The 15700-nt window shown below is 43.2% G+C and overlaps 1 protein-coding gene across 1 annotated transcript in view; it reads left to right on the top strand.

Annotated features, from left to right (window-relative positions):
• Positions 1 to 15700, top strand: part of adarb2 (adenosine deaminase RNA specific B2 (inactive)) — a 138409-nt gene that overhangs the window by 100849 nt on the left and 21860 nt on the right. Inside the window, exon 4 of the mRNA XM_028433209.1 lies at positions 13458 to 13572. Coding sequence (XP_028289010.1) covers positions 13458 to 13572 — 115 coding nt within the window. The remainder of the gene's footprint in view (positions 1 to 13457; positions 13573 to 15700) is intronic.

Genomic DNA, 15700 nt, shown 5'->3' with positions numbered 1-15700 from the left:
ACTTTCATTCAGGAGACTGATGTTTGAGTACCCCTGACACCGCAAGCTGTTTTGTTTTCATCCTCTGTTGAGTTTAGTTAATTACAACTGTAGTAAAATCAACTTATACCATGATGTTTTTCTAAACTTCACCAATCGACAACAAAAGTAAGGCAGAATACACACAAACTCCATCCTCCTGGTTATAAATTTAGAATTGAGTTCATGGCAAAAACTACCTAGTGACGTGTTTAGTGCAACTTGCTCGACCCCCAGCAGTTTGCTGTGTTTCTGCTTCAGCAATTAGGGAATCTAATTGGTTGAAATTAGCACATGGTAGACAGACAGATGGTTCGTCTAGTTAGAGAAATTATTGTAATAAAATCATCAGTTATCAGACAGTTAATGATTACTTGACAGTGTTTGAACAAGTTCAAGTTTTTACATTTAATATTTTTCTAAAAAAGTATTAAGTACTTTTAGAAACCAAGTGCTAAATCGCTACTTAGTCTACTTTTAGGTAGAATAACTGACTACTTCTTAAACCACTAAGCTGTCATTCATTGTTATGTACATTATTTGCTGCCGTCTCCTCCTGCCTTCTTTCTCTTTGTGTCTCCCTTTACAACAACCTCACATGTCAAGCATCGTCTCCTCTGAACCACTTTATGGAAACACATTTACAGCTCAGCCTTGTTTGCTCCTGGCAGCTCCTTCTCACAAACAGTCCGACTCTCCAGCATGGCTGGCATTCAGTGCTTCCTTTCAGTGCTGCTATTAAATCTTAACTTAACCAGCGGCTCAGGGTGATGCATTCAGCGTTTTGCGGAGGCAGAGAGATGATGATTTCACCGTCTTAAGGTGAACCACTCATTTGTCTCAGTTTCCTTTTTCTGCTCACTCTTCACCTCACTCTATAACATAGCAACGGCATGCGTTACATGAGCTGCAGGGAAGACAGAGAGAAGAATAAAAGACACAGCATGTTAAATCTCTTCAGTGTTCAGCTTTACAGCCATTCATCAGGAGCTGTGATCCATCACAGTGCAGTGTTTGTAATTTCACATTTGAACAAAACACATAAAAGTAAAACAGGCACAATAGGTTTAGACCTTCAGTCTTTGTGTTTTTTACCCTTCAGCTTGATATCGACTCCCAGTCTATTGTCATGCCTCTGCTGCTTCCTCTACTGGCCTACTGAGCTTATAAAGTGTGTGTGTGTACACACTCATGACTTTATATGAAGGTGTGGTTCAAAGGAAAGAAAAGGTGACACAAGAGAGCATGTGCATTTGTTACAGTCTGTCTAGCGTTCTGCTTACTCTGCAAACGCCACCTGATGGATTTTTAGTAAATGTTAAAAGAGCAGGGGCCGCAGACTGATTTCTGTGGCATGCACGCAAAGGGTTTCTCATGCGCTTATTTGCATTCATTTTATCCTCGAGCTGTGAAGTGCATATTGTATTGTGTTGCACAGGCTGTGTGTGAGTGTGCTAGTGAGAGGGATCATGCACTGTTTAAGCCTTTTCTGTCAGGAAGATGTTAGAAGTCACATTCCTCAGTGCAGAAGAGAGAAACACTATTTATTCCTCCAAAGGGCAGGTGTAAACGTATCACTGCTGTCTGCAGGATAAACACTCTGTACCTCTGCTGTTAGGTGAAAACCTCACATCTCCAAACAGTCACTTGAGCAGCACCCTTTGACATTAATGCAGTGTGTTTCATCACAGTTAGCTCAAAAAATGTCATCTGAAATCACTGAAATCAGTGGATTACACGACGGTACTTTAAGTGTTTTTCACTCTGCTGGATGAAACAAGTCACATAAAAAAATCTTCTTACAACAAAGATCTTATTCACAGCAGATGTCTGACTCCTGATCTCTTGTCTCATTGTGTGGTCATATACGTGTGTATGACGGTAAATAGTCATTGGAGTGAGAGCTCCTACCATCAATACAACGTCTTTGATCAAAGTTAAAGTTTTTGGTTCATGTCAGCAAACTGGACAGAAAGCTGCATGAAGCGGGCGACAGAGAGGACAGAGCAGCCGGACTGATGGGGGTCAGAGTCTGAGGATGATATTTTTTGTGTGTAAAATGACTTTGGGTTACGTTGTTTAAAAAATATATTATTCTGACATCATTATGTTCTGTTTCTGTTTCTCTAAATAGAATAACATGACGTGATGCAGTCAGCTGGAACAATCTGCACATTTTCTATTGAATGTTTTATAGCGTCCTTTGTAGTAAGCAGGGGCTGATTATTGCACTCTATCACTTAAAATGCAATTCAGTAAGTAATCCGAGTATTCAGAATAGACTGAGTAACGGGATACATTACAAATTACGTTTTAAGGCATGTAATCTGTATTCTGTAACTGAATACTTTTCTTCCCAACACTGCGCACACATTATTATTATTTCCTGGCCCATTTCCAAATGGAACTATAACAGCTGTACAGCTTCAACCTATTGATTGTGATTGGATTGAATTATTTGATTAATTTGGTCAAACTATTGTGTTAAATGGCATTTTATGGGCAGCTAGAATTAAACATAAAGAATAGGAAGAAAGAAGAAACAACATACCTTCAGAGATGATCACCAGAGTAGGTCTCTTGTCAACCCTGTTACTCTGTTACTTTATTAATTGTATAATAATTGCATAAAAATATAAAATTGTAACTGCTTTATGGCCCCTTTTGTGGTCCCACCTGCCACAAAGATCATTGTTTCCTGCATAGATGTGACTGAACAAAGGAATAATAATCCTAGATTATAATCTGTAAGGCCCATAAACTCCAGACAAAGTTAGCTACCTGGTTCACCAGGCTGCTTCATTTATTTTTACCAATCTCCTTCATGTCAGCGAGGTGCCCCAAACCAACACAACATTGACATTTCCCCATGATCCCTTGTTGAATGTTAGGAATTCCAAAAGAGCACCCAGAGCTATGAATCAAATGTCAACCGCGGCGCTGTGTCGGATGCGTATCAATATCTGATGATGTATGGCTGGCTTTAGGGCCTTTTTGGCTGCAGCAGCAGCAGCACCCACAGACCTGACACAGAGTCTGGTCCGCACTTAGTCACCAACAGAGGGAAGGCCTCTGGATGAATGACCCTTTCAGAAACAAATGGACTCAGGACAAAAGAAAACGCAGCTTAATAATTTAAAGTCTTGTTCCCAGCCATGACCTGGCAAACACAATGAAAAGCAAAGGAAGCATTGTTCATTGCTGCTGTGTTGAAATATACAAACAGTATATTATAATGTTAGGATCATTTGTACCAGCATGTTTTGTGCAATTAGCGAGCTTGTTGTACTCTGCAGTGGTATTAGCTGCACATTGTACCCTTGACAGTACATTGTGTTACAGTCAGAGAAGCAGAGAAACATGTGACAGCAGCAGTGTTTCCCTTCGTCAGTGACTCTAATCTCCATGCCGAGAAAAAAAGCGGCGCTTGGCAACAGACGTTCAAAGCATGGCGCCGTGGTTTGAAGTCTCGCTGATTGCCAGGGTCGAGCCCACCGAAAGAGCCACAGTGGTATCTTCAAGAGCAGCAGAGATGGAGGCATGGCTGATGTGTCTGGGTTGAGGCCGACTCAGTCGCCCGCCCTTCGCGGGGAGCCATCGCAGACGCTTCAGAGGAGCCTTTGTCAATGGCTCTTTTCAAGACATGAAAGTCGTTGCTGGATCCTACCATCGCATTAAATGTTTTAAAGCCTTTGCTACAGCCTCTCCACCTGTCGAAAGCAACAAACACTGTTCTGCTGGTGTTATTATTTCTGTAGGTTTGCTCTGTCTGGCTTAAAATATTACCAGACAGAATTTCTCTGTTGGGAGTTTGAGAATAGACACATCATGCAATATGAGACTTTTAATAAAGTCTCAGCATCATGCAGTTGTGTTACAACAGAGTCCATCCATACCCCAGCAGGCGAATATTATTTTATCTCAGATATCTGGCTTCAGGGATGGTGCGTTTGTGTGAACTAAGAGTTACCCTGCTCTACCCAGCCTCTACCCACCATGGTATACTCAAGAGTAAACAGCATATAGATTGGGGATGTCCCGTTCCGATCACGTGATCGGAAATCAAGCCCGATTACGTCGTTTCAGACTCGATCGGAATCGGACGCTACGTTCCCGATCAGGACTCGGATATATATTTTTGTTAAGGCTGTCAAAGTTAGCGCCTCCTGCGCAGCATGCCTCTTTGGGTTGTAGTGTAGGGGTATGGTAGTCGCCTTTGGTGCAAGAGGTCCTAGTTTATTGGATCGGGACTCAAATCAAATAACTTGGACTCGGACTTGAGGGAAAAAAATACCTGATCGGGTCATCCCTAATATAGATACTGACCAGAATAGCCTTGTACTATTACCCTGAATGATGCAGCTAAGAAGCTGATCTCTCTCGCTCTCCCTCTCTCTCTCTCTCTCTCTGCTGAATCATAGGCAAATTAATGGGAGCTGTGTGAACAGCCCTCAGGGGCCTTTGGAGTGGCTTCCTCCTCCATCCTCCATCCTCCCTTTAGTCAACTATCTACTGTAGATGATAGACTCTTGTTAAATGCTCATGGCTGACCCTCTCATTTCCTCCTCTGTCTCCTTCCAGCCTCTCTTCCTCTCCAAGTGCCCATCTTCTCTCTCTCTTTTCTCTCTCCATCTCTCCCCCTCTCTAAGGGTTGGCCATGTTATCGTTTCGCAGGAGTCCCTCTGCTGGCCTTTGGTGCATAATATATAAAGCCGCCGGTGTGTGTTTTACACTGCGCCTGACATTATTAAGTCGTTTCAGGCATATCGCTGCTTTTATCTCCACCATGGAGGTTAATCAGAGGGGATTTATACCGAAACGACTTAGACGCGCTCCATCCGTTGTCACCCTGAACCTTTCTTTTTTTCCTCCTCTTCCTCTCTGTCATCTCCTCTGCCCTGTGCATATTTTAAAGACAGAGCCAGGAAGAGGATGTTAGTCTTGTCTGTGACCTGTTGTAAAACCAAACTACCAGGAAAAATTCTGTCAAATGACAGCGATTCACTGCGTTTTGTGGCATTTAGACCCCAGGAAGAAAATGTAACATAATTGCATTTCCAGTGTAATTATAGTAATTACTGCTCAGTGTAATCCAATATAGAAATTAGAGATATTGAATGCAGTGCAATATGAAATATCATACAGGATTGTATTGAAATATTTTTTTCTAGCAAAACAGCAATCCTGTTTCCAGGGCTAAAGCCCTCATCAGTCTCTACCTACACAGGCTTTTGTGCCTGATGTTAAACGCTGGTATTTTCACACCCCCACCCCCCAGACACTACATTAAGTGCATTTAAGGAAGGATCCCATTAAAGCTAGAGGTGAAGAGTTCACCAGGTTGTGGCATTTTAGCCATAAAGAGCAGACAGAAGGAAGGTGACAAAGAGTAGCTGAGCTGAGGTGTGCTGTTGTGGCAGTGTCTTGTGTGGTGCACTTTCACACAACTGTTAACTTCATAGCAGTCCAGTATAAAGGGGGCTACTGTGGAGGGCATCTATTCTTCTCACAGATTTCCACATTTACCACACGATCAGGGAGTGAATGGCCCCATGTACCCGTGGTTTCGACTGATTATAAATCATTTCCACACTGGTTTTACCTGTGAGTAGGTCTCATATCTAACACTCTTGATTAACCCCGGCCCCCGTGGCTTATGTCTGTTTTTTTCAACCTGTAGTCGACCCAGTGGCAGCTCAGTGGAAATAAACACTGCAAACATTCTGTTTGAATTCAGATGAGCCCCATTCAGAGCAGGGATGGTGAAGGTTATCCGGGGAGCTGGCAGGCATGGTTTCCAGATTGCACCCTCACAGTTTGTAGCGTCAGAGATGGGCCAGGTCCTGATAGCATCCGTGTTGTCGTAACTGCCTGGTGTGTTTGATCAGTGGAGGAGAATTCAGATTGATAATGAGTTTCAGAGTCAGTCGCGCTTAACATCTGCGGTCGGTGGTGATGATTCAGTAGCTGCAGTTTGTTTTGGCTTGAATGTTGGGGTTTCATTTCCCAAATTAATGTTTGGATTTTGGCTTAAGAGCACTAGTGGCTTGCAACACATGTAACCAATCAGGGGGGGGGGATGTGAAGTTAGCTGTGACCAAAGTTTGGGTTCCAATCTAGCGTTAATAATATCCAGGAATTAATTACATGAAATTAAAAATACATTTAAATAAAGTAAAATTCAAATTAAGCAATAAAAGGACTTATCTAAATTTACAAAATATGCAAACACGCTTACAGTACAGTCCCAAAATAGCAGAGTTTGTAGGTTTACTAGTATTGCATGTATTTTTGCAGGTATTTTATGAACTTATACATACCTTGACCTGATTATTGCAACATTCTACTAATAACCACATTATAAAGACACCAGATGATCTAGAGATGAGCTGAATACCTGCATCCAAATCATAGCATCATAGCAATATTGAAGTTCTGAACCAGCAATTTTGACCCGATGATGGTGCCTCAGTGCAAAATTTCAGTCTCAGCTAAAGCCTGGACCACGTGGCTCATTAACATTATCTCCCTTTGAGCCATCCTATAGTCCCACGGTATGTTCTTAGCTGTCTCTTCATGCAGTTTGTCTCATCATGTAATCTGTAGTATAGCTGGGCTGGGTCCTCACAGAAGATGTACCACCTAGGTATGGATTGCAGCCCCAAGTGGAGAGCATAAGATAAATAATGAGCCGCTTCTATGTTTAGCATCATCACCCGGAAACAGTGTCCTCAGTTCTTGGATGAGGTTGCAATAGCTCATCCTTGACTCTGATCCTTACTGCAAGCACCGGGCTTATCCTCTTGGTTTCCACCATTTCAAGCCTAATGAGGAATCTCTGCTTGAGCTCAGCTTTGCTGCTGGAACCCATGGTGAAACATCACATCTCTCCCCCACCGCTCTCTCACCCTCAATGGGAGAAAGTGAGGGTGGGGTGTGATGTGGCAAAGACAGATCAATTGCACAATCTCTGTCACTCCCTCGCTCTGTCTCATGCTCCTTCATCTGCCTTTGTTCTCAGTCACTCAACATCAAGCATGTAGTTTAAAAGGGAAAACCTCTTGTTATGATGACGAAGGCCGCATGGTGCAGCCCGGCTGCCTGATCTGACTGACAAGGTCCCGCTGTTCAGGCAAAAAGTTTGACTCACACACACACACACACACTGGTGGAAATCTGCTCCACAAACTGCAGCAGGGCCATCTGGTCATAGCACAAGAAAAGGTTGGATCTGGTTAGAGGCGAGGTGCAGGAGTGTTTCAGAGCACTCTCCAAATTTGTACACAGTTCAACTTCTCTGGGTTTGTTTTTGTCACACGGCACAATAGCATCTTTTACTGTCAACAAAAGGCGAGACAGCAGAGCAACCACTGACAGGAGATCTGTATGCTGACATACAGTATCTGCTTCTTCTTCTTCTCTTATGATACAGATCTGGATGCCAGTGAGAGAAAGAGTGAAAGATTTAGGAGTGAGTGTGATGCTATGTGTCACATGGAGAACAAACAAGAGGGAAATCTGTCTCGCCGCGAGGAGTCTGGCTTTTTGAGAATCTAAAAAGCCCCCAGAGGCAGCGTTTCCACCAAAATGAATAGATATCCATTTTCAAAAGCCTCATGCTTGGCGGCAGGCAAGGGACGAGGAGAAGGAAGGAAGGAAGGAAGGCTGGGCTGGTGGTGGAGGAGGTGGAGGAGGAGGAGGGGAGGGTATCTAGGCAGAGGGCAGACACTATTAAAACTCGGGAGAATGAATTGTTAAATACCTCTATAAAGAAATATAAGACATGGCCCCGATTTTTATGCTGCCTGGGCCGCTCTGCAGGCGGGTGATAAGGTGGTGAGGGTGGTGGGTTAAAATATGTGTGTGTGTGTCTGTGTGTGTGTGTGTTTTTCCTGCAGGGTGGGGTAAAATCAAGCAGTGATGTTCATGGAGAAGTGACACACATGGACACACACACACTCTCAACATGGCTGCCTAAGTTTTACATCCCCCGTTTCAGAAGATTAACTGACGTATGTGCGGCAGCATAAGGAGAAGATGGAAGGACTTAAAACACAGTCGGTGGGGGAATCTGAATCTTTGGGAGTCATAGTGCTAAACAATAAATTATACAGTTTTTTTTTTCTCTCGGCCTTTCAACACAAAGACATACGTGGCATCTTCTCTACCCAGCATGCACCGACTTCTAGGTCAAGCAGCAGCAGAGAAAATTTCCCCCGTTGACATTTTGTGTTTCTGGCACAATATTGACTTCAGAGAAAAGGCAGCAGGAGGATTGTTGGTGACATTCCACATTACCTTGGAGAAAGATGCTGAACTGTTTATGTGCACAAGCAGTCGGGGAGGGAGAGAGGAGGAGGAAGAGGAGGAGGAGGAGGAGGAGGAGGAGGACACAGGCAGATAAAATGCCAGCTCTGTCTTGAAGATTTTTTATCATTATTTTAAACTGTATTTTTCACTGCAGTACATTGTGAACACCAGCAACTTGTAAAGTGTCTTTTTTGGGGTCCAATATTTAATTGTTGGTGTTTTTAATAATATCATTGTTGATCATGCACTGAGGTATGTGTACCACATGTGAAAGCTATATCCCTTAGCTCTATATCTATAGCATAGACTTTAGCTAATGCCTAATTTCTGCCAAATACAGATAATATCACAGCGTCTTTCCTTGGGATACATGCAGAGTCCAGAGGGTGGTTTTGTAGTTTTTGTAGTTAGCAATGATAGCTAACTAGCAGTATTTTCTGGTGCTCCTGTGGGACAAATAGTGTTACGTTGCGTTGCGTTACACCATCTGTAGTGATGGCTTCTAGGATACTTTTTATGTACTCGTACTACCACCGGTTTGTGACAGACTCATTGTGACATCAAAGGTAAAAAGAAACGAATATAAACCTGTTTGATGGCACTGGGAATTGTCTTTTTTAATGTGAATAACCACCGTGTATAACTAGTATAAACTAGTCAACACACAACCATAGTACAGTCAACCTTGTGTCTTAAATTGCCCCTCAGGGACAAATAAAGTTTTCTGAATCTGAATTTGATTCTAAACGTGAATGAATGGAAGGTCTTTAGAGGAACTTGTCAGAAAGCTTCTTTTTGGTGATTGACCTGAGACTTACTGTCAAAGGTCAGGAGATCACTTTGAATGTTGCTCTCTTATTTAAGCCCCCTTCTCTTGATCTGGACAGATGGCTACAGTTAATCTCACCCATTGCAGCTGCAGCAGCCACTTTATAACTACTGCTGCTTGTTTTCTCCACCCTGAGGAGGCCCACAGGAATTACCAAGTAAATTGGTCAGAACTAATGCAGCAAAGACACCAGGTGGGGTGAGTAACACAACCGCCACCGCAGCAGTTTTCTGAGATGCACTCTGAGCGGAGCTTACATCAGTTACCTGAAATAGATTTTGAAAAACCAAATTCCCAAGTGTAGCTATGCTGGAGCGGCGCTAACCTTGATGCTCATCCAAGAGGAAGCCAGCCGGTCCCCCCTCTCACTGTGTGGCAGGTCTCACTGATGTTCTGTCTGACTGAGAAGCGAGATCCTTGGCCCCGTTTTTCTGCCACATTAGGCCCACACTGAAGGTGGCACTCAACTCCCCCACGGAGGAAAGCTGTGTGTGTGTGTGTGTGTGTGTGTGTGCATATTTAAGGAAGATAACAGGGGAAAAGTGTATGGACAGATGTTTAGATATTAGCTGATATAAACAGAGAAACACAGCTGTAAATCGCAGCCTGTTTTTCTTTTGAGCCAGGTGATGTAGATTATGTTGTTTTCTCATCTCTGCTCGCAGTATGAGAAAATTATAGGCTCTGACTCACTGTTGGCTTCTTTTTCCTGGCACATCACTGCCCTCTATCAAAAACTAGCATCAGAGACTGAGATAAATCTAACAGAGGAGAGAGAGAGGAGGAGGAGGAGGGCGGTTAAAGGCAGGCAAAAAAAAAGAAAGAATAAAAAGACAAGGACTTAAAAGATGGGCATAAAACGAGAGGAAACATGAATTGACAAAGAGAGAGAGAGAGAGGTGAAAGGGAGAGAGAGCCAGAGGAGAGGAGTAGGAGGAGGGAGGGATGAAAAGCTGGGCTGTTTGCCAGGGTCTATTCCACCTTTGCTCTCCGGGCCTTTCTGAGCTGCCACCTTCTCTCACCTCTGTAATGTCATCAATGAAAAGGCCTTTAGGAGGGATGGAGGACTTGACTCTGAGTTCAGACTGTGACCGACACCAGCTGACGCTGCCAAGCCAAGCAGGATTCTGTTCGAATTAATTGGATGTCACTTTCAGGTACAAGAAACAAGGCAGGGTCCTCCATAGCCCTCCACCCCCCCACCCCACCCTCTCTGCTCCTGCACACGTTTTTTTGTTGCTCGTGCTGCCGCACAGAATCACAACATTTCTCTACCACAGCTGACTTTCAGGTTGCAGGCACAGAATTAGTTTTCATCAATAATAACATCATCTGTCTTTTATTTATATATTTATTTTATCATGAATTTGCCAAAAATGCATTTGAATTTATACCTTGTTAGGATATTGAGGCTACGTCTGTATGCTGGGGTACAGCTAAATGTAAGTGACACACACCCCTCATCAAATCCAGTCAATATGTGCAAACTTGTTGCACTCTCTCCATTTCATCCGGCATTAGCATTAGCATTAGCCGCCACCTTTAAGCAATTCATTCAGATGATGATTCACTGACTTGTTCCATTAAATCCTGTTTACTGTCCAGGCGTAGCTTTGAGAAGAGACGTGAAATTTGGTTGGATAACATTAATACAATTATCTAAGAGAATTTCTTTTAGTGAACATCTGAAGAATGATAGAGATGGAGGAGTGTCATCATTAATCCTGGAACTGACTCATTCCCTCTGACAGCAACATGAAAGATATGAGGAGAAGGACCCTCAGGGCTGGATTTCTTCCTGCCTGGAATAATCCTGGAACTGACTGTATAATGTACCTGTATGCCTGTGGCATTGTACTTAGTGCCCATGTGTATGTGGCTTTCTTATGTGGGGCAATTTTGCCTCTAAACTATTGCTTTGGTGACATTTCGGTCAACTCTTCCAGGCTCTTGTGAGTGGCAAGGGTTATATTTTATAACTTCTGGTTAATAATGCAAAAAAATGCACAATAGAAAGAGTAAAAGCTCCAAAATCCATTCAAATTGTACTACCATGAGTGGCCACTTGGAAAACTGGCAGTAAGGCTGAGTATTAGTGCTTTATAAGGGATGTTGCTCATCACCTGATTTTTCTGTTCATGTTGCCCCACATTAGGCATCACTGCAGCATGAAGAAGGGCTCAGGAACAACAAACATCCTCACAGAAGGGGCCAATTATTCAAGCATAAAGAGAAACAACACATCTTTTTTTTTCTGAAGTGACCAGACTCATGACTGTCTATCTAAGAAGCTCAGTTTTTCACTCTCTCTTTATTTCTGTTCCGTTCTCCTCAGGCTGACACCAGTGTCAGAGCAACATACTGTATGTGCATGTGCATACATACACATGGACCCACACACCACCCACCACACAACAAGCTGTGAGCACCTCGACCGCCAGTTCCAACTGTGAGAGTATTTCACAGCTCTGACGACGGCTATAATGTGCAATATGCTCGCTAATCGCTTGCTCGCTTCGTCTTTTTTTTTTTTCCACCCTTAATCTCTCTCCTCCTCCTCCTCCCTCACTGCGTACGTCTGTCACTGTGGCATCTGTTGATGTCCTTTTTCAGACATTGTGGGTCCAATCTGTCCAAAAGGCGCACTCTGCTGCCACTCTGTTGCCATCTTCCGGTGATGCATTAATGCCTTAGAGTTGGTGTGGAGGCCGCTCGCAGTCTTAAGTCCTTAATTACCAACAAGAGTAAAGAGCATTAAGGGTTTGGATGGCTGTGAGTGTGATGCACATGCCTTGGGAACATCTGCTGAACCATGTGGTTTCAGAGTAAGCGCTGAGCAGCATTAGGTTTTATCTACAGTACATCATTGTGTGAAACGTTGCTGGACTGAGCGCTTTGTGTGATGGGATAAAGCAGAAACAGGAAGTAGTTTCAGTGCAAAGAGAGCTCAAGCTTTCGGTTTCCAAATGGCAGATGGTGGAGGAAATGAAAAACTGATGTAAAAACAGCATCCAGCATGTTCATCCACTTGAGTGAAGCCAAAGAGAGAAAACAATCAGAGCGATTGTGCTGGGACAAGTGTCAACATCATCTTTGATTATGGGAAACGCTGGCAAAAAAGAATATGAGACACCAGTGAGTCACAGTGCATCCGACAGGAGTTTCATTTTAACAATGAAACAGCACAGAATGCCATTTTATTATAAAGTGGCAGTTACTCTACTTGGCCAGATGATGGCAATCCATAAGTGCACCGCTAAATACGAGTTTCTAAATTGTATAATCTAATATCATACTGTAACAACCACCATCTGTTATATGTTGTTGTCCATTATGTTCCTTCTCCTCATCACTATCCAGATAAGCATTATTTTGTCAGGTTGTTTTGTGCATACATGTTTTGATGAACATAAAATAACTAAGGAAAATATTAGTGGTATTCATGGATTAACCCAATAAATATTGGTGGTCAAAGTTAATCTGACCTCCCAAAACATGTATAAATAGTATATAATGTGCTATCATGAGCATTCATCTGCTGATTCTACAGCATCATTTCACGCATGTGTAAGAGGATCAGATCAAGTGGTGACATTTTATATGCAAAAGGTCAAAAATGAGGAGCGCGGCTGCAGCCACTTGAGACTGGCGTCATTAAAGTGTCAGGTGAGTGGCTGTTTAGGCGGCCACAAATAAGGCGGAGTCCAGGACTGTGGAGATGATGAGGTGATGAGTGCATGATCCTCAGGACATGTATGGGCTCTCCGGTCTTACATACATGGTTCATGGTTCGACTTCACTGTCGGGCATGGGCGGAAAATACAATTTGGAAAAGGGTGAATGGACAAAACACTGAAATAATAAACAATAACAACATTAATAATTCATGCTGTTGGTGTGGTGTGGTGTCCATTAGAGTCTGCTGCAGAGTCAAGATGCACTAATCCAATGTAGATCAGCCCAGTAACAACAATACAGTGACATTTATGTGTAAACAGTTACAGCCTGTGTCCCTGTGCTCAACTTAACCTTTAAAGCTTCTATAGACACTCCTTAGTATGCACTGTCTTGCTTTTGGCTTGTGAATACACAATAATTGCTGTATGTTTTCACACAGTGAAAGTGTTGTGTAGTGTTGTGTAGTTCAACAGGTAAGTTTACGTTCAGGCCAATCTGTCACTAACCCAATGTGTTACTTGAACAGATTACCAAAGTAGAATATCATAACGGAGAAAACGTTTGAGTCAGTTTGTCCTGATTGTGTTTAGTAGAAATTAAAGGGAGCGATTGTGTTTTTCAGGACTTTGCTGATTCAATATTCCACTTGGTGAGGGAGAAGTACCGGTCGCTGGTGGGCGGCTGCAGTCCTGCGCACGCTCGACACAAATCCCTGGCAGGCATCGTAATGACCCGAGGTATGGCAAATTTCATTGACTTTTATATATCAGTTTGAATTATTGAAGTGGTGCAATATAGAGAGGGTGAATGACGGGGGGGGGGGTGAAAAGAAAGAAAGGGAGGACAACAAAGGGATGGAGAAAGACATCTAGATTGAGAGACAAATGATAAACTGACAGTGGGAGAGAGTTTCCACCCATGCTGTACCTTGTGGTGCTCGTGCAGGAAAGTATACCTTCCTGATGAATTATTAACTATTCACAGTCTCTGAGGAGAATGAGACATGGTAGTGAGTGTCATCCCCCACTGCATGCTGGACTCGAAGTGCTCAGGCAGCTTTGACAGGAGTTTCAGATGCCACAGTGGGAATCTTAACTAGATCAGCTTAATGTGAGTGACACAGTGAGGAGGAGGAGGAAGAGGAAGTTTCACTGCAGCATGAAACAATAAGTTACCTCGATACATGTTTATCTCTCAAGCTTTATTTGTCTGCCATGACTGCTGTTTATCACATAATATATCAGGACCTCCTCCACACACATTTACATGCATTCACTGACGCATGCAGTACAGATGTGCAGTCAGATACGTCACATCTTCCATCCAGATGTCAGCAGCAAGTTATATATTCACCACTACCAGTGGTGGCACACTAATGATGTAAGGCTATTGTTCTGTTTTTTTGTGATGCTGGTTTGGTTATTAGATGTTTTTGTTATAGCTTAACGTGCTAGCTACTATACTGGCTGTTGTTAGCCAATGATATGATGTGTGTTGACATGTTGGTACATGTTACTGGTGTTTGCTGGATTTATTTAGGTGGATTAGAAGGCTGTGTTGTGGTGTAGTGTTAGCTGGAATAGGATGGAGGATCTGTGGTTGTGCTGTTGTGTTTTGCTTTGTAAGTGGACTGGTGGTCATTTGGTGTGAGCTGGTTATAAGCTGTCAACTTTAGTTTCAGATTCAGTTATATCAAATATATATTTATATATATATCATATAACATATTTCATATGTTGGCGGGACACTAGCTGTTGGTGCTGAAGGCTGGATTAAATTATTATTATTATTTTCGTTAGCTGGTGGGTTTAGTTCTTCTTTAAGCTATTTCATCATTATTATATCTATGTTCAAAGTCAAGGTACAAAACAAAGGGGCTTCATTCTTTGTGAAATATAATACAAAGAGGCCACACATAAATACACTCAGGCCTGCACGTGTGAAGTGTTGACACACACACACACAAGCACACAAAGCAGTGTTATCTGCCTCTGTGTGGCTGCAGGCTGGAGGGGTGCGGGGGTCAGTGAGAAGGGATTGGTATCTCTGCTGTCTTTGGAGTGCTGCAGCTCATCAGTTTAGACTTCAGTGAGACCGGCGCTCATCCTGACCTAATCCAATCCCTCTCCTCTCCTCTGCCTCCCAGTAATTGCTTCTGTTTGTTTATTAATAGCACACGTTATCTTCAAAGATCCAGACGTAGGGCTGCCAAGTGTTCGCAGTGAGGCGACGGCCTCCACAGCAGCAGCAGCAGCAGCAGCAGCAGCAGCGGTGTGGTGGCCAGCGTTCATGCAGTCAGAAACCAAACTTGACAGGAACACTGGGGAGTCCTGTTCTGCACCACCCCACCCACCCCACCATCCACCACCTCTCTTTCTGTCTCAAAAATATTAATCAGTGTCCGTCTTTGAACCGAAGACAGACAGCGAACCCCCCCCACCCTCGCTGGAGTCCCACAGAGACCGTTGATCCTCAACCTGAGTGAGATTAGCCTCGCTACCAGGCTGAGGGCTGCAAAACGACCGCCAAAGTAAACCACCAGCACACATTGTCAAATAGTGTGGAAAATCTGATTCGAGTCGATCTGAGATAGCATTGGGGTGTCTGGAGATGGTAAACAGTGTTCAGATGTGCTGAAAGACATGAAAAATCAGGAACGTCCACATGGAAAAATGCTAAAAAGATACACAAACACAGCCCTCCCCTCTTTCTTTTTGCTTTAAATGTGTTTGTTGGGATGAGAGAAGCTTCTGAGGCTTTCTTTCTTTCTTTTTTTTTTATTGAGCAGAGCAATGAGACTGAGAGTGAGGAGGAATACCAGAGAGACTCAGAGAAAGAGATGAGAGGAAAGGGTTTCAAACAAGT

Source organism: Parambassis ranga, chromosome 20, assembly GCF_900634625.1.
Source record: "Parambassis ranga chromosome 20, fParRan2.1, whole genome shotgun sequence".
NCBI classification, from domain to species: domain Eukaryota; kingdom Metazoa; phylum Chordata; class Actinopteri; family Ambassidae; genus Parambassis; species Parambassis ranga.
Note: the sequence above shows the minus strand (reverse complement) of the source record. Positions and strands in the feature narration are given on the sequence as shown.